This window comes from Podarcis filfolensis, assembly GCF_964270895.1.
Source record: "Podarcis filfolensis genome assembly, chromosome: 12".
NCBI classification, from domain to species: domain Eukaryota; kingdom Metazoa; phylum Chordata; class Lepidosauria; order Squamata; family Lacertidae; genus Podarcis; species Podarcis filfolensis.
Window position 1 is genome coordinate 16,157,109 of NC_139614.1, and position 20,051 is coordinate 16,177,159.

General features: G+C 42.1%; 1 protein-coding gene across 4 annotated transcripts in view; it reads right to left on the minus strand.

Moving 5' to 3' along the window:
* Positions 1-20,051, minus strand: part of RBMS3 (RNA binding motif single stranded interacting protein 3) — a gene marked incomplete at its 3' end in the record, with an annotated part of 470,025 nt that overhangs the window by 347,426 nt on the left and 102,548 nt on the right. For all 4 annotated transcript variants that reach the window (XM_083578126.1, XM_083578127.1, XM_083578125.1 and 1 more), the window contains exon 2: positions 1,340-1,515. In XM_083578126.1, the coding sequence (XP_083434252.1) occupies positions 1,340-1,515 (176 nt within the window). The remainder of the gene's footprint in view (positions 1-1,339; positions 1,516-20,051) is intronic.

Here is a 20,051-nt window from a genome sequence, read left to right on the forward strand (position 1 = left end):
GCCAATCAGAAGGTTGGCGGTTGAAATCCCCACGATGGAGTGAGCTCCCATTGCTCTGTCCCAGCTCTTGCCAACCTAGCAGTTCGAAAGCACGCCAGTGCAAGCAGATAAATAGGTACCACTGTAGTGGGAAGGTAAATGGCATTTCTGTGCGCTCTGGTTGCCGTCACGGTGTCCCGTTGCGCCAGAAGCGGTTTAGTCATGCTGGCCACATGACCCGGAAAGCTGTCTGGGGACAAACGCCTGCCTCCTCGACCTGAAAGTGAGATGAGCACTGCAACCCCATAGTCGTGTTCGACTAGACTTAACCGTCCGGGGGTCCTTTACCTTACCTTTTTTACCTTTACTCCCCATTTCAGAAGGAATAGGAGATGTTTGGCAGTATGAATGCAGCCATTTTTTTCAATTATTCATTTGAAGGGGAGATCATGCTGGGGTGGAGATATATGTGCTTAGGAAAGTATTGGCTGGCAGGAATATGCTCACTATGTGTTCAGAGACAGGCATCTCCCCTTCACACTTCACAAGCTTCTCCACAACACACACCATGCAAACACTGATGTCGCAGTGCCATGTGAAGCAGATTTAAGACTTGCTTTCTTCTGGAAAAGCGGATAGCGGAGGAGGAGGTTTGCAGCAGGGAGCAGCAAGCACAAATCTCTGTGAGCTGCCACGGGTTCCCCCATAATTTCTCTTTAAAAAATTCCCCTTTGTTTGGTTGCATGAATACTGTCATTCAATGTTCTCTGCTATAACGTTCAGTTACAGAGAGGTATGCAGAAATAAGACACCGATATATTTCAGTCCCTCCGTTTCGTTCCAATTAAGAAGATTTATGGTAGCTCTTGTTCAAAAGAACTTAATTTTGATCCAATGCACTAATCTGGCAGCGTTAAGATTTTCAAGAGGACATTCCACATATCCTAAAAAGTTGCTGCCGCAATAGCAGAGCGGGGACTTCTATCTGTTGCCTGCCTACCATACCCTCTCTTTTTCAACCCCAGCAAGTTTCCCTAGCAACCACTAATGCATCCCCCCCACCTGGGATCAAGCAGCTGCCTCTCCTTCACACTCTCCAAAGACTCTGCGGGTCAAATTATGCTTCTTCCCAGCTCAGGTTGTCAGGAAGATTTTTATCACACTTGAGCTAAAAAGATGCAAGTTATCCTTTATCGGGTGCTGCCACTGTCAGCTATACCTTGCACCTAACTACTTCATTTGCACATAAATAAACCTGCCTCTGCGAGGTTAGAAGCTGCTTGGGACAATTTGTCCTTGTAGACGTGACACTCAGGCACATGCCTTAGCCGCCGGAAGGGTAACAAATCACTATACTTACGGCTGGCACAGCTTGATAAGGTCCTGGTCGGTGGTGCCGGGTGGAAGGCCTCGGATGTACAGGTTGGTTTTACTCAACTGCTCGCCGCCACTGCTGCTGTTGCTGCTGTTGTTGTTGCTGCTATTAGTACTGGGGCTGGGAGGAGCCATGGGGTGGGGAGCTGGTGCATAGGAATGCTGAAAACAAGAAAGATCATTATTGGCAAAAAAAGAAGAAAGAAAGAAATAAAAACCATCAGTGGATCAGTGGCATTACAGGAGACAACAGTGTCCCCCTAAGCGATCATGTGTATTTAATGGCAGCTGTGAAGCAACTTCCTCAACCCAAGCCTCTATTGCAGGCCGACATGGTATGAACTAGTTTCCACCTGTCAGGAGCAGGTCAGCAATAAATGACATGGAATAATTTATTAGAAGAACCAAGATCTGTTCAGGAGTGCCAGGCGTAATGAGCATAGCAACTCATCTCAGTAGGTCTTGAGGCAGTTGCGGGGACTGAAGATCCCTGCCTTCACACAACTAAGTCTCCCTCTCTCTCAGGTCCTTCCCAAGCAATCTGAGACTATGCCGGTGTTCTGTCCTCTTCATACCTCTCCTGGTCCTGGGAAATGGGGGGGGGGGGAGCTTGTAGCAGCAAGCGGGGAAGATACCCTGACTTCTTCACCAGCCTGACTCATCTCTGCCTCTTGGCCTCTCTCCTCGCCTGCTACCCCTTCTGCTTCTGGACTTCTCTCTGTCACAGACTCTCCCTGCTCACTAAACCCTGTTACCTCTTCAGCTTCTGACACCTCCTCCTCCCAGGTTTCTCCCTCTGACCACTCATCACTGTCCTGCCACCACTCCTTGGGCTCTGAGCCTTCTTCTTCCCTGGGGGTTCCACAGCTGATGCCTCCCACCATTCCTCTGCAGCCAGCCAGTCCATGAAACCAACCCCTTGAAGCTGAAATGATTTCAGTAAGACATCAAAGCAGTGGTGGCTAGTGCCCTTGGGGACTGGAATGGCAAAAGGCCGGGGTGGGGGAGGCAATGGTAAAGAGAACCGAAGCCAATGACAAGTGGTCAACTAATGCTAGTGATGTCACTGTCCTCCTCTCTGCTGAGTTCTGCAAGGGCAAAACTAAGGAGGAGGAAGTTGACAGCCAAGGAAAGCCCAATAGTTGGTTGGTTGTAAAGAGGCAGGCAATGGAGAGCTAGCTAAGTGCATCTCGCTGATGGACTACCCTCTATTGCATTTATGGAAGCACCATGCCATTGTCTCAAGGTTAGATTTAGGCCACTCCACTGCACTGAACATATAGTGACAAAGCATATAGATAGATACAGATAAAACTTCCTACTGATTGTAAGCCACCTTGGATGCTCCTATCTACTACATACAACAGAAAAGCAGGATATAAGTATTTTCACACAAGCCACTCAAGATATGCCTGAAGTCAGAACATGTAAAGCAATATATCTCGTAAGAGAAGAAGTGGGGTGTCAGAGGCGTGTCAAACAAAGACCTGTAAAATGAGGAAGCCATCTCAGTGGTAGAACACATGCTTTGCTTGTAGAAGGTCCCAGGTTCAATACCTAGCATCTCAAAGAGAATTAGGTAAGCAGGTAATGATATGGGAAGAATCCCTAGTGGCTTGAGAACCGGGAGAACCATTCTCAAACTCAAAGGAGACAATCTAGGGCTAGATGAACATATAGTCTATGAGGCAGTTTCCTGTATTCCTGTGACTGGCAAACTAAGTCTGTCACTCTACCTCTGATACTGAGCATGTGCCGACTTTCAACCTGTTGTCCAGGTTGTGATATACAAGGAAAAAAGAATTAAAAACAAAAACATTATATGAGTTCACTATGGAGGATAGTAAGTGAAAATGATCAGAGTTCGTTGCCTAGAATAGCTGTCAGAAAGAATACCATAGTACAGTAGTTACTGCCAAAAGTTCAATCAAGTAATATCATCATTAAAACCCATATCACTGTCATGGCAACAATTAGATATGTTAATAGGAAATAATCTCAAGGATGTGAGGTTCTGGAAATTAAGAACAGCCTTCTGCATCCCAGCAAATACAATTCCCATCAGCCTCAGTCAGCAAAACCAATTGTCAGGGAAACATGGTCCAACATGGGGGGAGTGAATGCGGTCCCCTTCGGATGCTGGTGGGCTTCAATTACGATCGGTGCCAGACAGCACAGCTAGTGGTCTGGAACAACCTGACCACATTGACTAGCTCTGCTTTGGATGTCATTAAAAAGTCATAAATGAATCACAGGTGGTGGTGTTCTTCAGAATTTGTATGTTGAGAATGGAAGTATTTCGAACGGTAGGAGATAGAGGAAGATGCCAAGGAACAGCAGCAGTGCCTCTTATCACTTCAGACAAATGAAACATGGCTGAGATAAGAGATGGTCATTGAGAAGGTTCTGACAAATGCTGTGATTCAGCACACTATAGGTACTGTCTGAAAACACCTTGTGCCAGTGGTTCTCAAAGGGTGGTGTTGTGGCAGGAGAGGATGGCAACTGTGGCAGGAAGATTCAAGGACAATCAAAGAAACATTTCAGTGTTGTATAGTACAGTATTATATCAAAGTGTGTTTTTTTTCTATTTGCAGAATACGGATTGATCTTTTCAAAATGAGAGCAAGAACATCAAGCGATATTGAGGATAATCCTAGTTGTGCTTTCCAATTTCTTACCAAAAAAAAATGGTGTGGTGTAAGCAAATTTTATTCTGAAAGTGTGGCCCAGAGAGAAAAACTTTGAGAATCCCTGCCTTAATCATTGTATTGTATTATGATTATTTATCTTTTTAGCAGTAGGACTATTATCCCACATCATTTATACAGCACTGCATGTGTTACCTTAAATATAATTGCCATGGCATGATAGTCCTCTTCACTCTGTTGTGCCTAGCAAAACAATGGCAATAATTATGAAAAATTAACCATGGAATGACTGATCTCTTCCAAGGATGAGCCCGATAATAATTGCAAATTAATTAACAGTACCTTTAGGTCATATTTATATATTGCAAAGAAACATCAAGTAAGGAAGTTATTGTTTTTAATTTATCTGACATTGTCAACTCAGCATTGTACTTTGCAAATAAGTGCTAACAAAGTAATTATCTCAAAAAATGTATCATTTTATTTTTTTAAAATAGCAATTCTCTCTGAGAATCCAAAACAAGGAAATGGTTTAGTTGTTTTTGAACACAGCTGGAATTATTGCATGCCTTTCATCGAGAAAATATTATCTATCAAAACTAAGTCTATTCAGTTAGTTTTTCACTGGGGAAACAAGGGGGCTTATCAAAATATCAGTGTCTTGCAAAAGAGGAAATAAAAATGGCCAATTTCCATCTAATGGCTAATTCACACAATACTCCTTTTATCCCTCTGAGCATTCCCTAGATCCATGAACACATACTTACAAGAGTAATTACAATGTAAGAACTAGGTAATTAATCACAGACAGTCAGAAGCAATTCCTGTGACCATAGTGGTACCCCATTCCTGAATATATATCTGGCTGAAAATGTGCATCAACACAGCTACTAAAATCCCACCTTAAAGGTAAAGGTAAAGGTAAAGGGATCCCTGGTCATTAGGTCCAGTTGCGGACGACTCTGGGGTTGCGGCGCTCATCTCACTTTACTGGCCGAGGGAGCCAGCGTACAGCTTCCGGGTCATGTGGCCAGCATGGCTAAGCCACTTCTGGCAAACCAGAGCAGCTCACGGAAACACCGTTTACCTTCCTGCTAGAGCGGTACCTATTTATCTACTTGCACTTTGGTGTGCTTTCGAACTGCTAGGTTGGCAGCAGCAGGGACCGAGCAACGGGAGCTCACCCCGTCACGGGGATTTGAACTGCCGACCTTCTGATCAGCAAGCCCTAGGCTCTGTGGTTTAACCCACAGCACCACCCGCGCCCCTAAAATCCCACCTTAGTGCTTTCTAAACAAATGATAAGAACATAGATTTATGCCTTGAGGTCTGCACAAAGGACAGTTGCTCTGAGTCTCATCCCTAGACTGTAAACCACTTTTTTAAAAACACAAGTAGTATGCATATGCATATGTGTATATATATATAGAGAGAGAGAGGATAAATAATTAAAATGCACATCTCTCTATCTCATAAAATAGCTTTGCCCAATTCTCCAGTGGTGCAGCTTATGATACTTGCCAAGTTCATCATGGTACCATAAACATGCACTGCTATGCTGCCAGTGCTTCCTGAATACTCTTCTGATTACCCTTCCATAACTGGCTGTGGCATGGCAAGCACATGGGATGGTGCATGGCACCCTGATAATCTCTCTAGGAGGTGCAGTGATCACAGAACTAGAACTTCTAAAGAGATTCAAGAGGGACACATGCAACACAGGCTAATCCAGTGTTTCCATAAACCACGGGGGTTCTCTGTATCATTATAAACATTGAATCTTTCATGGGGGGTAAGTGGGAATACTGTACACATGAGAACTATATTCCAGCATACCTATTCTAAAAGAATTGAAAAATCATTGGGTTAAAAAAGAGAGAGAGAGACTGATTAATTATACAATTGTTGGGCTTCACCATCCCAAATGTTAACTAAAAATGAAGTGTTCTGAGTGACTCATTATTTCAGTCCACCCAGCTAATGGGGTCTGTTTTCATCTTTGGGGCAGGGGATTGAATTGTGTGCCCCCTCTTCCCCGTTATTTAAAGATGAGGAAAAGCATACTGTTAGATTCATTTCACCTGGCTGCAGACAGAGCAAGTCATTCCATTTGAGCACTCTGCAGTAAATAAACTGGCCAATGAGCAGAAGTAATGAAATGCTTCAGCTTCCTTATCCAATAGCTAATGATCCGTCAATGCTGAAAGAGAGCCAGTTTTGTTGGGGGGAAATAAAGCAAAACATTTCATCTGATAGGAGGCTAAAGCTGCAGTGTTTTACGGCTGTTATATCGGTCCACATTTTATGTAAGAAACCTTTGATCGCAAACATTTTCCCCTTCTACTGATTTATAACTTAAATAACTTAAATATAACTTAAATACAGATGACAGCTCTCTTTCCCCCCACCTGTTACCTCTAGATGAAAATCTCAGTCCTCATTTAAGATTTTTGCTTTCTCACCCTGACCTTCTGTTTCCTTGACAGATATCAGTTTAGCAGCTTTGGAGAGGCTCTGCATATTCCAAGTGCCTCCACAACTAATCTTGGTCAACTGGCCATTTGCACGTATTAACCTTTGTCTATCTGTGAGATAGCCCTGCACACAATATCTTTGAAGTGAATGTTGATTCTTATCACAATAAACTAAAAAAAACATTGCACAATGTAAGAATAAACACTGTTCAGTCCAATATGCACCATCCATTGCTTGCATAACCACATCTGTATTTATTGTATGAAGGAATCTGTGAAGATCACACTGTAATTCTCTCTGTGAAGAACATCCTTATAAATGCACTTAGTGGAATCATTTAGCTCTCCCAGAGTTGCCCTGCTGGGCATTCAAAAACAGAAGTATTGTCTTTATAGTGGATAGAAAGGGATTATATTCTGGTACGGACTGTGAGTAGGGTTCGTAACTCCTCTTTAACCAAGCTGACCTTCCTCTTAGCAGTTTACAGGAACACAATGTTGACTAGTGTTCAGCATTTACAAACATCTTGCTCCATCCAGATATTGTTATAAAGCAACCATTTGAGATGAGAATAGAAGAAAGAAAAAAGCCACTCATTTTTCCCCCTGTAAAGTGTTATTTTCCCCTAGGAAAATTCTATCTGAAAGTATGTGCTTTTCATGCAATCCGGTGAATGCCAAAGGCCAACTGTTTGGTTTCCATAGCTATCTTTCAGAGAGAGTTGCCACTAGCAGGAAGGATATGTAAGATCTAGGTAAATGTAATTCATAGCAGAATCACGGAAATTCACCAATTGACAAATGAATTGATAAGAACTACTCTGGTTTTGCAACTGAGAAAGAGGCACTGCTCAAATGAAACATTTCAGCCTTTTACTTGCCAGGGCTGCTGGTCTTGACAGATAAGCAGTAAAAGCACATTGCCCAGCTGGACAATATCTTTTTTTATTTACACTGTATAAATAATTAGTTTCATTGAACTTTGCTAAAGATAGAGAAAACTGTTTCATAAAGGGTTGCAGCCTGACACTAAATGAGATGATTTGCTTGAGGATAAACAGCGCCATATTCTAATATGTCCAATAGAGTTCAGTGACCGGCAGCACGATCATCAGCAGGATTTGAAATGTGAACTTCTGCTACTCCCTTGCATTGAAGGATGACATTAATATAGCAAACCCCCCAAAAAAGTCTCAGACAGGCATTAGCCTCATTGACCAGATTGGCTACTTTTAAGATATACTCCACCTATTAATGCTATTGAAGGTGGCTTAAAATATTTAAAGAAGAGCTTTCCAAACTTTTCATGTTTGTGACACACTTTTTAGACATTACGCATCATTTCGTGACACAGTAATTCATTTTTACTAGCAAACCAGAGGTTTAACTAACCCCTTTCCAGCCCTGGGAGGAGCATGGGGTGTGTTTGCGCGACACACCTACACACTGCAACCGACACAGTAATGTGTCACGACACATGGTTTGGAAAGCTCTGATTGAAAGATCGGTTCCAGTTAGGTTGGCACAATAAAGTGGATTAAAGAACTCTGCCGCTCAATGATTTTTTTTGTGCTTACAAAAGTGGCAAGGATATGCGCTGAAAAGTGGGGGATGAATGAACAAACCTAACCTGCAAGCAAATCAGAATGAATGATCAATATACAGGTCATCTGCAGCAGCCCAGATTCACTGTATGACAATATAACAGCATTAACAGCATATCATAAAATAGGCAGGCACAGCAGATAAAAACTTCATCCACTAAGTGGACAAGTAAAAATCCTTAGCCTCCCAGGTTAAAAACCTGCCAATATGAAAAAGTCTTCACAAGCCAACAGATGGCAGCCAGAGAAGAGACCATCTCGACATCACTGGGTAAACGGTTCCACAATACTGGTGCTATCACTAAGAAGGCCATGCCTACCAGCTATGCTCACACCATAGAGGGAACACAAGGAAGGGCCTCTTCATTTGATCACAAGGAACAGGCAGTCTTCTTGAACAGGCGACACAGAAGCTAAACCAAAGGTTAGCTTAGTGTATCATCCAAACCGGGGATCACTGTACAGTGGTACCTCAGGTTAAGAACTTAATTTGTTCTGGAGGTCCGTTCTTAACCTGAAACTGTTCTTAACCTGAGGTACCACTTTAACTAATGGGGCCTCCCACTGCCGCCACGCGATTTCTGTTCTCATCCTGAAGCAAAGTTCTTAACCCAAGGTACTATTTCTGGGTTAGTGGAGCCTGTGACCTGAAGCATCTGTAACCCAAGGTACCACTGTAATGGTCTTTTATCTCTAAACATGATCTCTAGCCAATTTTTGTCCTATGGTTAAAAAGACCAGGAAGGAGCAAAACAAGACCTGTTTTTAGAGAAGGACCTCCTCTATATGGCTTACCATGATGTACAAAGCAAGTTCATGTGTAAGGCAGAAATACTACTGAGTCTTGCCATTGACAAATACCACCAAGTCTCTGGTTGTTAAGTCTTCTTCAGAAACCATTAGATTTTCTGCAGCTCATATTTAGGAACATTTGGCTCGCATGCTATTTTTCCTTGTTCAATTGCACACTCGGTGATGGCCATTATGCCTTTGCAATAAGTGGTAACGTCTGAGGAAGCCCCAATGTTCAATGAAATTAAAAGCAAAAACATTCCACCTCCCTAGGCACTACGCTCAAATTGACCCTACAAAACAACAAAGCAACGAAACAGAAACAGAAGCACAAGATCCCTAATGGATAATTGCACTCACAATGATATATCACTGAGTGAAAATGGGCAAAAGATTATGCCAAAGGGAACATTTGCAAACACACTTTTATGCTTACGCAGCTAATTCTCTAATCAAATTTTATACCTCACCAAACTCTAGTAAGCAACGTAAGAAAAATGAAGGTACTAGGGCTAAGATTCTTAGTAGATTATATTATCCAAATGCAAACCAGCAACGGCACAGAAATGCAACATATAAGGGTAGGTAGGTTAATACTACTACTATTACTATTACTTTTAATTAATTGTTTTTTTATGAAGCATCTTGAAACAATGAGACATTATTTGTGTGAATGCAATTAACATGCATATTTATGGTATGTAAATAGTGCTAGGGAAGCCTGAACATCGTCAGGACCTTGGTGGGTGAGGAAATTTAACTCTCTCACACAAACCCTGCTAGGGTCTTGACAAAAGTTGCTTCTCTGAAGCTGCTGTTTGCATTTAAAGGGAATGTGCCATTGTTGTGAATGGAAACTTCCTCTGAAATTAGGTGAGTGCTTTTCGTTGGGACCTAAGCATGGTGAGAAAATGTGTGAGGCTCCCCAGGCTTCTCCAAAGCTGCTATTTACAGAGGAAACACACGTGAGCATAGACTGAACTAGTTCAGGTACGAGTTTTCTTTTATGCTGGCCAAACATTTGTTTTTTAGCAGACAAAGATACTTAGCGAAGTTCTGTTAGGCTCCTTCCCTTCCCCAGGGCTACAACTGTTTTGCACAAAGATACGGCAACTCGGGCTTTCAGAGGATCTCCTGGGTGCTGTGGCTTTCCCAATCGCAAAGGCCATGTTAAAAACTAGGCTGTGGGACATAGATTGCGAGGAACTAATCTCAGCTGCGGAAAAAACATGTTCCCCTCCTTATTTTCAACTCTCTTGGGTGCAGGAATTTAACCTTAATTATTTACAATTTTTATTTAACCCACAAGAAAGAAGGGCTTTTTCGCTGGCTAGGTTCAATTCTAATCCTTCTAACCTCCTTTGGGGTAGGTTTGTGGGTATGGCAGAAGGAGATAGGATCTGCCCATGTGATGCCCACCTAGTGGAAACTCTAGCTCACATGGCCCTTAAATGTAAAATGTATGATGATCTCCGCCAACAATTTTTAGACCATCTATGTATTCCATAAAGAAGGCTGATCGCCAAAGAATTGATGCTTTTGAATTATGGTGCTGGAGAAGACTCTTGAGAGTCCCATGGACTGCAAGAAGATCAAACCTCTCCATTCTTAAGGAAATCAGCCCTGAGTGCTCACTGGAAGGACAGATCCTGAAGCTGAGGCTCCAGTACTTTGGCCACCTTATGAGAAGAGAAGACTCCCTGGAAAAGACCCTGATGTTGGGAAAGGAGAAGTGGACGACAGAGGACAAGATGGTTGGACAGTGAGTTTGACCAAACTGCGGGAGGCAGTGGAAGACAGGAGTGCCTGGCATGCTCTGGTCCATGGGGTCATGAAGAGTCGGACATGACTAAACAACAACAACAACAAAATGTATTCTAACATGGAAACCAGAGACAGAGGTTATACGCTTCTTATTACAGGGGAGAGACCAGGAGCTCACCAAGACAGTAGCTAAGTTCCTCTATTTGATTTTTTGTCGCCGAAGTGCGCTACAGGATCCTGCCCTTGCTGGAGACCCACAGAGATGAAATAGATTGCTTGCCTCTTCTTCCCTTTGGAAAATGACTGTACTGTTGAAATGGCGACAAGGTCGCACTGGCCTATTCATTCTGAATGTTTGTAAGTGATGCCAATAAAGGTTTGATGATGAACAAGTTCAGGCTGATTCAGAGTGACTGGGGGGCTAATCTAAGGCAATGTGGGTACCCTCTGAGGAGTCCTCAACCCAAGACTTGGAGCCACATCAGTGCCCCTAAAATCATTACATTTCCCCAAACTCTTCATATAAAGACAGGAGCAGGGAGAGAGGAGGGGTTGTGGTTTTCTGTATGACAATTCTAGTTTCTAATCAGGGATTTGATTTGATTTTTTGCAGGATGCACTTACTTCCGATCACAGTGCTTCTCAGAGGGATGCAGAAGAAGGAACTTGTCCACTGTTCAGGGGCACTTCTATAGCACAGCTTATTTTCATATGAATTGCCCACCAAATAGGGCATAGGGCGGGGATATGTGAATCATTTTTAGCCGCTCCTAAACTCTTCAGTGCCGTCCTTGCAAGAAATTCTGTGCATCCACCAGTCTTTTTGAAACTGTATTTATCCCCTCAGAATGGACTAGCATACTGTCAAATTCAATCCAATTCTGGGGGGAAATGTAGTAGCTTATAAGTGGTTCTGTTAAAATTAAGCAAAGCAATATTTATAAGGTACCCAGCACAAAAATCCCTGCACCTATTTGTCTGAAATTCAAAATGTTTTGGCCGCTCATAGGCAGTGGGTGAGAGGCTAAAATGTCTGCAAATTTCATCCAATTCAGTCAAAAGGTAATGGATTTGTAGACTTATTTATATCCCCTAACAGTGAATGGGGAGAAACAGAGCTTTGCTTTTCCTGAGGCGAAATTCTGATTCAGACCAAAAAGCAAAATGAGCAGCCAGCAAAACCGTCCAAGCCAAACTGGACCACTTTCCAAATCATGTCATGAACTAAATTTCCTGTTTAGTTCACACCAAATATTATTATGCTATTATTCAGATCTCTTTAAATGCAAATAAAGAACCCGGGAACTTGACAGGATGGCCATTCTCAAAAAAAAAGAAAAACTGAAAAATATTAGTGGATTTCTGTCATTTGATCAACAGACCAGATTTATGTTTATAAGGCTAAAAAGCTTTAAGCCACTGCTTTATGTGCCTTTTCAATTTCCTGGGTCAAATCCCCACCACCAATTGAACCGTTAGGTCAGTTAAATTCCCTTACTGTAGACATGACTTCATTCATGCTTTGCCCATCTCCATTGCTGACATCCTGGGCCCAGGTGGAATTTGTACTGACAACCAGCTTGAGGCAGGAACTTGTTGCTTCTTGGAAACTTTTGATTTTGGTGCTCCCGGAAGCAGTTTTCAAGTTCCTCCCATCTGGCTCGAAACTGGATATGCTCTTGGCGTTGTCTGTCGCAAGACTTCTATTCACTTTTTAAATACTTCTTGCCCTTTACTTATCCCTCTATCTGGCGGCCAGAACCACTTCTTTTGCCTACACCTACTTATTAAAGGGGACGCGGGTAGCGCTGTGGGTTAAACCACAGAGCCTAGGACTTGCTGATCAGAAGGTCGGCGGTTCGAATCCCCGCGATGGGGTGAGCTCCCGTTGCTCGGTCCCTGCTCCTGTCCACCTAGCAGTTCGAAAGCACCTCAAAGTGCAAGAAGATAAATAGGTACCACTCCGGGGGAAAGGTAAACGGCGTTTCCGTGCGCTGCTCTGGTTCGCCAGAAGCGGCTTAGTCATGCTGGCCACGTGACCCGGAAGCTGTACGCCAGCTCCCTCGGCCAATAAAGGGAGATGAGCGCTGCAACCCCAAAATCGGTCACGACTGGACCTAATGGTCAGGGGTCCCTTTACCTTTTTACTTATTAATGTGTGAAGCACCTGCCTTTTCTTTGTGGAGGCAGAGTCCAGATTGAACTCCAGCCGTGATTAAATTTCACCACTGATTCCATGCTGCCTTACTAGTTCCTAACTTTCACTATTTTCTGTGGCGTGTATGTTCATTTCATTTGCATGAAAACTTGAAAGGGTTCACAATTAACTGGATGAACAATTGGGGTAATTTGTGATTTTTAAGGTGCATTCAATTAATCAACCTGATTGAAATTTGACTTAAAATTAATTAGACCTCGATTGCAATTGATTTCCAGTTCATGATCACATGAATTGATTCCTGAATTGATTCCCATGAATGTTTTTGTCACGCCCCTCTCCCTGCGACCTGACAATAAATTTGATCATTTAAACCCCACTTCTGAGTGTAACTGAAGCTCTTTTTGCCTCCTAAGCAGAGAGACCAAGACAGAGGGGCAGCACCGAGAGAACTATCTTGAGGGTATTTCTTTAAAACACATCCTGTGTTTTATGTGAGCTCCAATTCCTATAAAAAAAAACCATTTATTTTTCATTTCAAAACTGCATTTTTTTCTTCACACTGTTTTGACTGGCCTAGCCAGTGAAGAGAAATAATTTGTGGGTTCTTTAATAAGAGGTTTATAAATAATACCTGACAGTCTGGAGAAAACAGTAGTATAAAATTCTATCACTTTTATAAGATTTTTAAAAAGAAGCTTTGAGGGTGAACTGAATGGGAAACGGGTTAGGAGGCAACTTTGCTTGTCCATCAAGTGGCAGATATTTTCAGCTACGCTAAGAGAGAAATTTCACAACCCCTATGTTACTTTAGTTTAGAAAGATTTACGACCTTTAAAAGTAGGAAGGACAGACAGTACAAGATTACAGTAATTAAGGCAAGAGATACTAATGATTGCAGAAGTGTCTTGGCAGTGAAAATAGGGGCCATTTTGGCAGAACTGAATACTAAGGGTTCATCCTGGAGTCATAGCCAGAGTATGTCGAGAACTTGGTCAGTTTGGGAAAATATGAACAGAGAGATAAAACTAAGTGGAGAAACTGGAAGTTTCTGCGAAGCTAAGACATGGATGAAATACAAAAAAGTAGATCAAACAAGGACAAAATAAAAATTAAAAATAATAAAATCAAGACAAAGGAGTCCAAAGCAGTGCTGGATACGCACAGAAGTGAGGCAATCTTTTCAGGAATGGCTAATAATTCAGAACCATTCCTAATGAGTGTAGTAAACTCAACCCCCTGCAGCTTACTTTTTTCCATTGCTGAAGAACAGGGAGAATTAGAGGTGACACAGAAAGACGTGCTGGAGTTAATTTAGAAGTCCCTCCTCAGATGAAACGGGATGCGGGTGGTGCTGTGGGTTAAACCACAGAGCCTAGGACTTGTCGATCAGAAGGTTGGCAGTTTGAATCCCCGTGACGGGGTGAGCTCCCGTTGCTCAGTCCCTGCTCCTGCCAACCTAGCAGTTCGAAAGCACGTCGAAGTGCAAGTAGATAAATAGGTACCGCTCTGGCGGGAAGGTAAATGGCGTTTCCGTGCACTGCTCTGGTTCACCAGAAGCGGCTTAGTCATGATGGCCACATGACCCGGAAGCTGTACGCTGGCTCCCTCGGCCAATAAAGCGAGATGAGCGGCCTGAGTCAGCCACGACTGGACCTAATGGTCAGGGGTCCCTTTACCTTTTACCTCAGATGCAACAATTAAGATATTTAAAGGGAAACAAAAAGAATAGGCAAATTTCTCAGGAGAGACCACCTGACAGATCTGGTGTCAACATGAATGCAGTTGCTCATTAGGGTATAGTCATACAAATCTCACCAGCATTAGCTGGTCCAGTCTGGGAAATAATATCATATAATGGCCAATGTTGATAAAATCTGGGATTAAAGGTGGTTGTAACTTTCGTCTAAAGCAAAATACAAGGCAATTTTCAAGGTTTGTTAGGGAAACATAAGAAATATTTGAGAAGCACTGGGAAAGGCAAAAGAAGTTTGGAAAAGTCTAAAAAACATTTGACATAAGTTTTCTACCTCTCCCTAAGGAGACTAGAACTTCCTTTGTTTGGCTGCATCAGAAACCAGTTCAAATGGCAGGTATTTATTTGTTTTTAATACAAAGGATTTCTGGAAGGTCCTTTGCCTGGGACCTTGGAGAGCAACCTTCCAGCTCAAGAAGACAACACTTGGCTAGATGTATATATACGAATGAGAGAAGTATTGTAGGTTCTGATGTTCTGAATCCCACAGGCATCTGGTTGGCCATTGTGAGAAAAGGGTTCTGTACTAGATGGGCCACTGGGCTGATTCAGCAGGCTGTTTTTTTTATGAATAACCAATGGAAATCTGCTTAAGATGGCTCCAGTATCAACAATTTGTCACTATAAACAATTTGTGAATGAGAGCAAGCTCAGTTCTGCACTACACCAGGCAACCTCATGGAGTATCCTTCAAATTTTAGCACCCATATCCCTTACCTTTCATCAGTCAAGACAAGATCACAAAATCTAATACCAAAAAAAGAGAGATGGGAAAACTGATCCTTATATTCAGAATCATGTCTTGCAGTACCTTAAAGCCTAACAGCTTTATTATGGGGTAGGCCATTCCTGTGGATTAGGCCGCACTTATCACATATATTGCCACAATAATCTGGTATTATAGTAACAGAATAGCAGTAAGAAAAAGAGAGCATTAAATGGTTGGCTTGTATTTTGAGAGCAACACATTTACCATAAACCAATAATTAACTCAAAGAGTGGCAAAAGATTTTTATTAAAAATGGGGGAAATGAGACGGAAGCGAGGAAAATTAAAGGCTTTATTGTCATTTGGATATTTGTTTAATGTGGTGCTTTTGACACATTTACCTTCCAGGCTTCTTCATAACAAGCCATCATATAACCTCTTTAGTCTTCTTGAAACAAAACCAGTCCGCCCCCCCCCCCATTAAAATAAATAAATACACAACAACATCCTTTGCTGTTAACGTCTATTAGCAAGCATTTAGTACTGGTAATTTGCATTAATGTAAAAAAAAAAAGTCATCTTCTTAGCATTCGTTTCAAAACTGTCCTTGGTGCAGTGATTCATGGAGGAAATTAATAGCTATCATTTTACCAGCAAAAGTTCAGCAGTAGTCTGCTCAAGAAATGTTTTTCTTGGTTTGAATATCACATGATGTAGGGTTTCCATCACTATCTGGTTGCTTCCTGGAATAAATGGTCCCCCCAAAGGAGGCGCTGTGGGTTACACGGACTTGCCGATCAGAAGGTCGGCGGTTCGAATCCCCGTGACGGGGTGAGCTCCCATTGCTCAGTCCCTGCTCCTGCCAACCTAGCAGTTCAAAAGCACGTCAAAGTGCAAGTAGATAAATAGGTACCGCTCCAGTGGGAAGGTAAACGGCGTTTCCGTGCGCTCATCTGGTTCGCCAGAAGCGGCTTCGTCATGCTGGCCACATGACCCGGAAGCTGTATGCCGGCTCCCTCGGCCAATAAAGCGAGATGAGCGCCGCAACCCCAGAGTCGGCCACGACTGGACCTAATGGTCAGGGGTCCCTTTACCTTTTTAAAGTAAATCAGGGGGGGAAAGTCTGCATCCATGTTTAGGTTCTAGGTGTGTGTGTGAATACGTGTGCATGTGTGCAAATTAGGGATGGAGGGAAATGTCATTCCGTTTTCATTCCTAAAGGAATTGACCTAATTTTCACTTCCCAGACTAATACGCAGAATTACCCTTCAGATTTTGCACTTCTCTAAATTTTCTGATACAGTTATCTACAACAGCATACATTGAGAGGTTGCATAAACACCATACATTTAAAGCACATAACTTCCCTCCAAATAATCCTGGGAACTGTAGTTTGTTAAGGGTGCTGGGAATTGTAGCTCTGTGAGAAGGAAATTTCATTTCCCATAATTATTTGGGGGAAAGCCAAGTGTTTTCAATGCATTTAGCTAAGATAAAATATTGATTTTACATATTTTATAAATGTTATAATATTTATTTTTTAAAAAAACAAAAACAGGACAGAATGGATTTATGAATATATACAGGTGCATTGGACATGGTCCAGACATGGGCTGAGCCGTCCATCTGTATGCTCACACAGGAGATAGAACTCCATGCATTTCGCATAATTATTTTTTACAAATCAGAAATCATACTAATCAGAACTCTAGGAGAAATAATTCCAGATTCCCACCACCCCGACTCATATTTTTACAGATTTTTCCCCCCAATCAGGATTAACACAATGGAAGAAGACAGCGGTACCTTGGTTCCCAAACTTAATCCATTCCAGAAATCTGTTCCAAAACCAAAGCGTTCCAAAACCAAGGCATGCTTTCCCATAGAATGTAATGCAAAATGGATTAATCCATTCCAGGCTTTTAAAAACAACCCCTAAAACAGCAATTTAACATGAATTTTATTAGCTAACGAGACCATTGATCCATAAAATGAAAGCAATAATCAATGTACTCTACTATAAAATAAATAAGGCAGTATTGTAGATAATAAAAAAATATATATATTTTTTTCTTATGTGCACTGATGATAGTCATTGTTTGGATGGGGGGCTTTTATCCATTTCTGCAGTCACACAATCAACCAGTAGCTGAACTGGTTTCCACACAGTCACAAAAACGAAGTAACAAGCCACAGTCACAAGTCAGTCCCATAAAACAAAGAACAAGTCACAGTCAAAAAACCGAAAAAGCCACACAAAAACGCAAAAAATAGCAAAAACAAAACCTCCAAATATCACCTCTGTGTTGCCGACAGAGCCAGCAGTAAGCCTCTGATTACCAGCGGGGGACTCCATTTACAAACAGAACACACTCAACAGGAAGCAGAATATGTTCTGCTTCCAAGGCAAAGTTCACAAACGGGAACACCTACTTCTGGGTTTGCAGCGTTCTATTTCCAAGTTGTTCATAAACTAAGCTGTTCTAAAACCAAGGTACCACTGTATGTTTATATGAAGACTGCATTTCTTTTAATAATAGTTAACAATTAGGAAGCAACATTGTCTCAGAACTTCGCATTCTTCGTCTCATAATTCTACATATCTTATTGCTATTAATGGCAGTTAAAAAAATTATAGACTTTCTCTGCAATTCTTCCCAATTTTATATACATGGCAGCTGAATCTGGTGAGGACCTTTGTGGATAATATTCAATTTGCATGCACAGATACTCATAGAGTTTAGGGAATGTGCAGGGAAGCTTGTGTTCAGTTGTCAGTGCCAACCACCTTGGACTTTGGTGTCTGTTTCTCAAGGCTCAACCAAAAAAAATCAAACCCAATATTCGCAGAACGATGGAGGCAACCACAGCATAAGGACCCTGGTTGTGGCTAAGATCTTCTCGGAAGTAATAAGAAATAGAAACCTACATGCTCTGCATAAAACAGAGTGACCACCTTGGAATCCTTTCCCTATATTTCCATTTTATTTTGCTTTTGAAAATGTTTTTGTGGGTCTTTGGACCGAAATAGAGAATGTACGTATGTAACTAATGTATTATGGCATAAGCTGCCATGGACCAGAGTCTACATTCATCACATGAAGTCGACTTTGGCTCACAAAAGTTTATGCCACTATATATATATGTGTGTGTGTGTGTGTGTATGTGTGTGTGTGTGTGTGTTTATGACTATCGTACCTATTTCAAGACACTGAATATTTATGGTTACCACACCTTTATAAAGACATTGAATATTTATGGTTATTCTAACGTTATCCCGAAAACTGATGTAAAAGTTAATTTAAGACTTCCATTGCTTTTCAAATTATGTAAATACCCATGCAAAAAGTCCAGTTTCTGATGGACATGAAATATTAGCACCATCGAAATAGATGAGCTAGAAAACTATCTGCACAATGGACAAGGAGACTGCCAGACAGAAGAGCAGGGCATCTGCTGTAGACAATGCTACAATTATCTCGTGCATCTGAACACCGCTGGCACGAACGTCTGACTACCTGCTCTGCTCACAGTATTGTATTCAGGCTTCTTACATGTCACCAGGAGGAAATTAAAAAAGGAGCTGTCACATATAAGATACACCTCCAAATGATATTCTGTTGATAACGTGCAGTCCTTGCTGATCTAACATATGGGGAAGAGGAACATTGCATTTTTCTCCTTTGATTTCACACAGGAAGAAAAAAACCCCAACATTTCGCTTCCTACCCCTTGCCGACTAATTCTACCAATCACCCACCGCAGTTTCTTCTGTTGCACTATTTTTATCTACCTTCCCGAAGCTCATTGAATAAAGCTTTGTTTCCATCCTTCCTTTGTGGAAATAACGAAAGCATCATCTTACCCTGGCGACCTGGCAGAAAAAGTAGAAGCAAGTGAGTGGCTCCTTTCCTTCGGTGCCTCTGTGGATTTGTAGCAAAGGTACAGAATTGCTGTTATTGCTATAATTTCCCTCTAGGGATTTCAGTGCGTGCGGCAAGGCACACACACAGGCATACTTTCAAGCCAGGGAAGTGGCACTGGGCCTGTTCCAGGTAGGCTGCCTTAAATCCTTATTTCCGCTTGCAGATCAGCATGCTAACTTCAGCAAACGTCTTTACGACCTCGGTCCAGTATATCTGAAGGAGCGTCTCCACCCCCATCGTTCTACCCGGACACTGAGGTCCAGCACCGAGGGCCTTCTGGCGGTTCCCTCACTGTGAGAAGCCAAGTTACAGGGAACCAGGCAGAGGGCCTTCTCGGTAGTGGCACCCGCCCTGTGGAACGCCCTCCCATCAGATGTCAAAGAGAACAACAACTACCTGACATTTAGAAGACATCTGAAGGCAGCCCTGTTTAGGGAAGCTTTTAATGTTTGATGTATTACAGCCTTTTAATATTTTTCTGGAAGCTGCCCAGAGTGGCTGGGGAAGCCCAGCCAGATGGACGGGGTATAAATAATAAATAATAATTTATTATTATTGTTGTTGTTGTTGTTGTTGTTGTTGTTGTTGTTGTTGTTGTTATTATTATTATTATTATTATTATTATTATTTACAAACCGTGCACCTCCAAAATCATATTGATTAGTTATCTGGCCTCACCTTGCCTAGTGACTATATGATTTTGGAGGTGCATGGTTTGTAAAGACGTTTGCTGAAGTTAGCGTGCCTCAGACAGCAGGGTCCACGGGGGCAGCAGATCCCAAGGTTGACCATTCCTGATTTTGATCTTCACTCACCTCTCCTTCCCTGGCAGGAAGGAGGAGTGCCCCATTTTGGGGTGCACCTC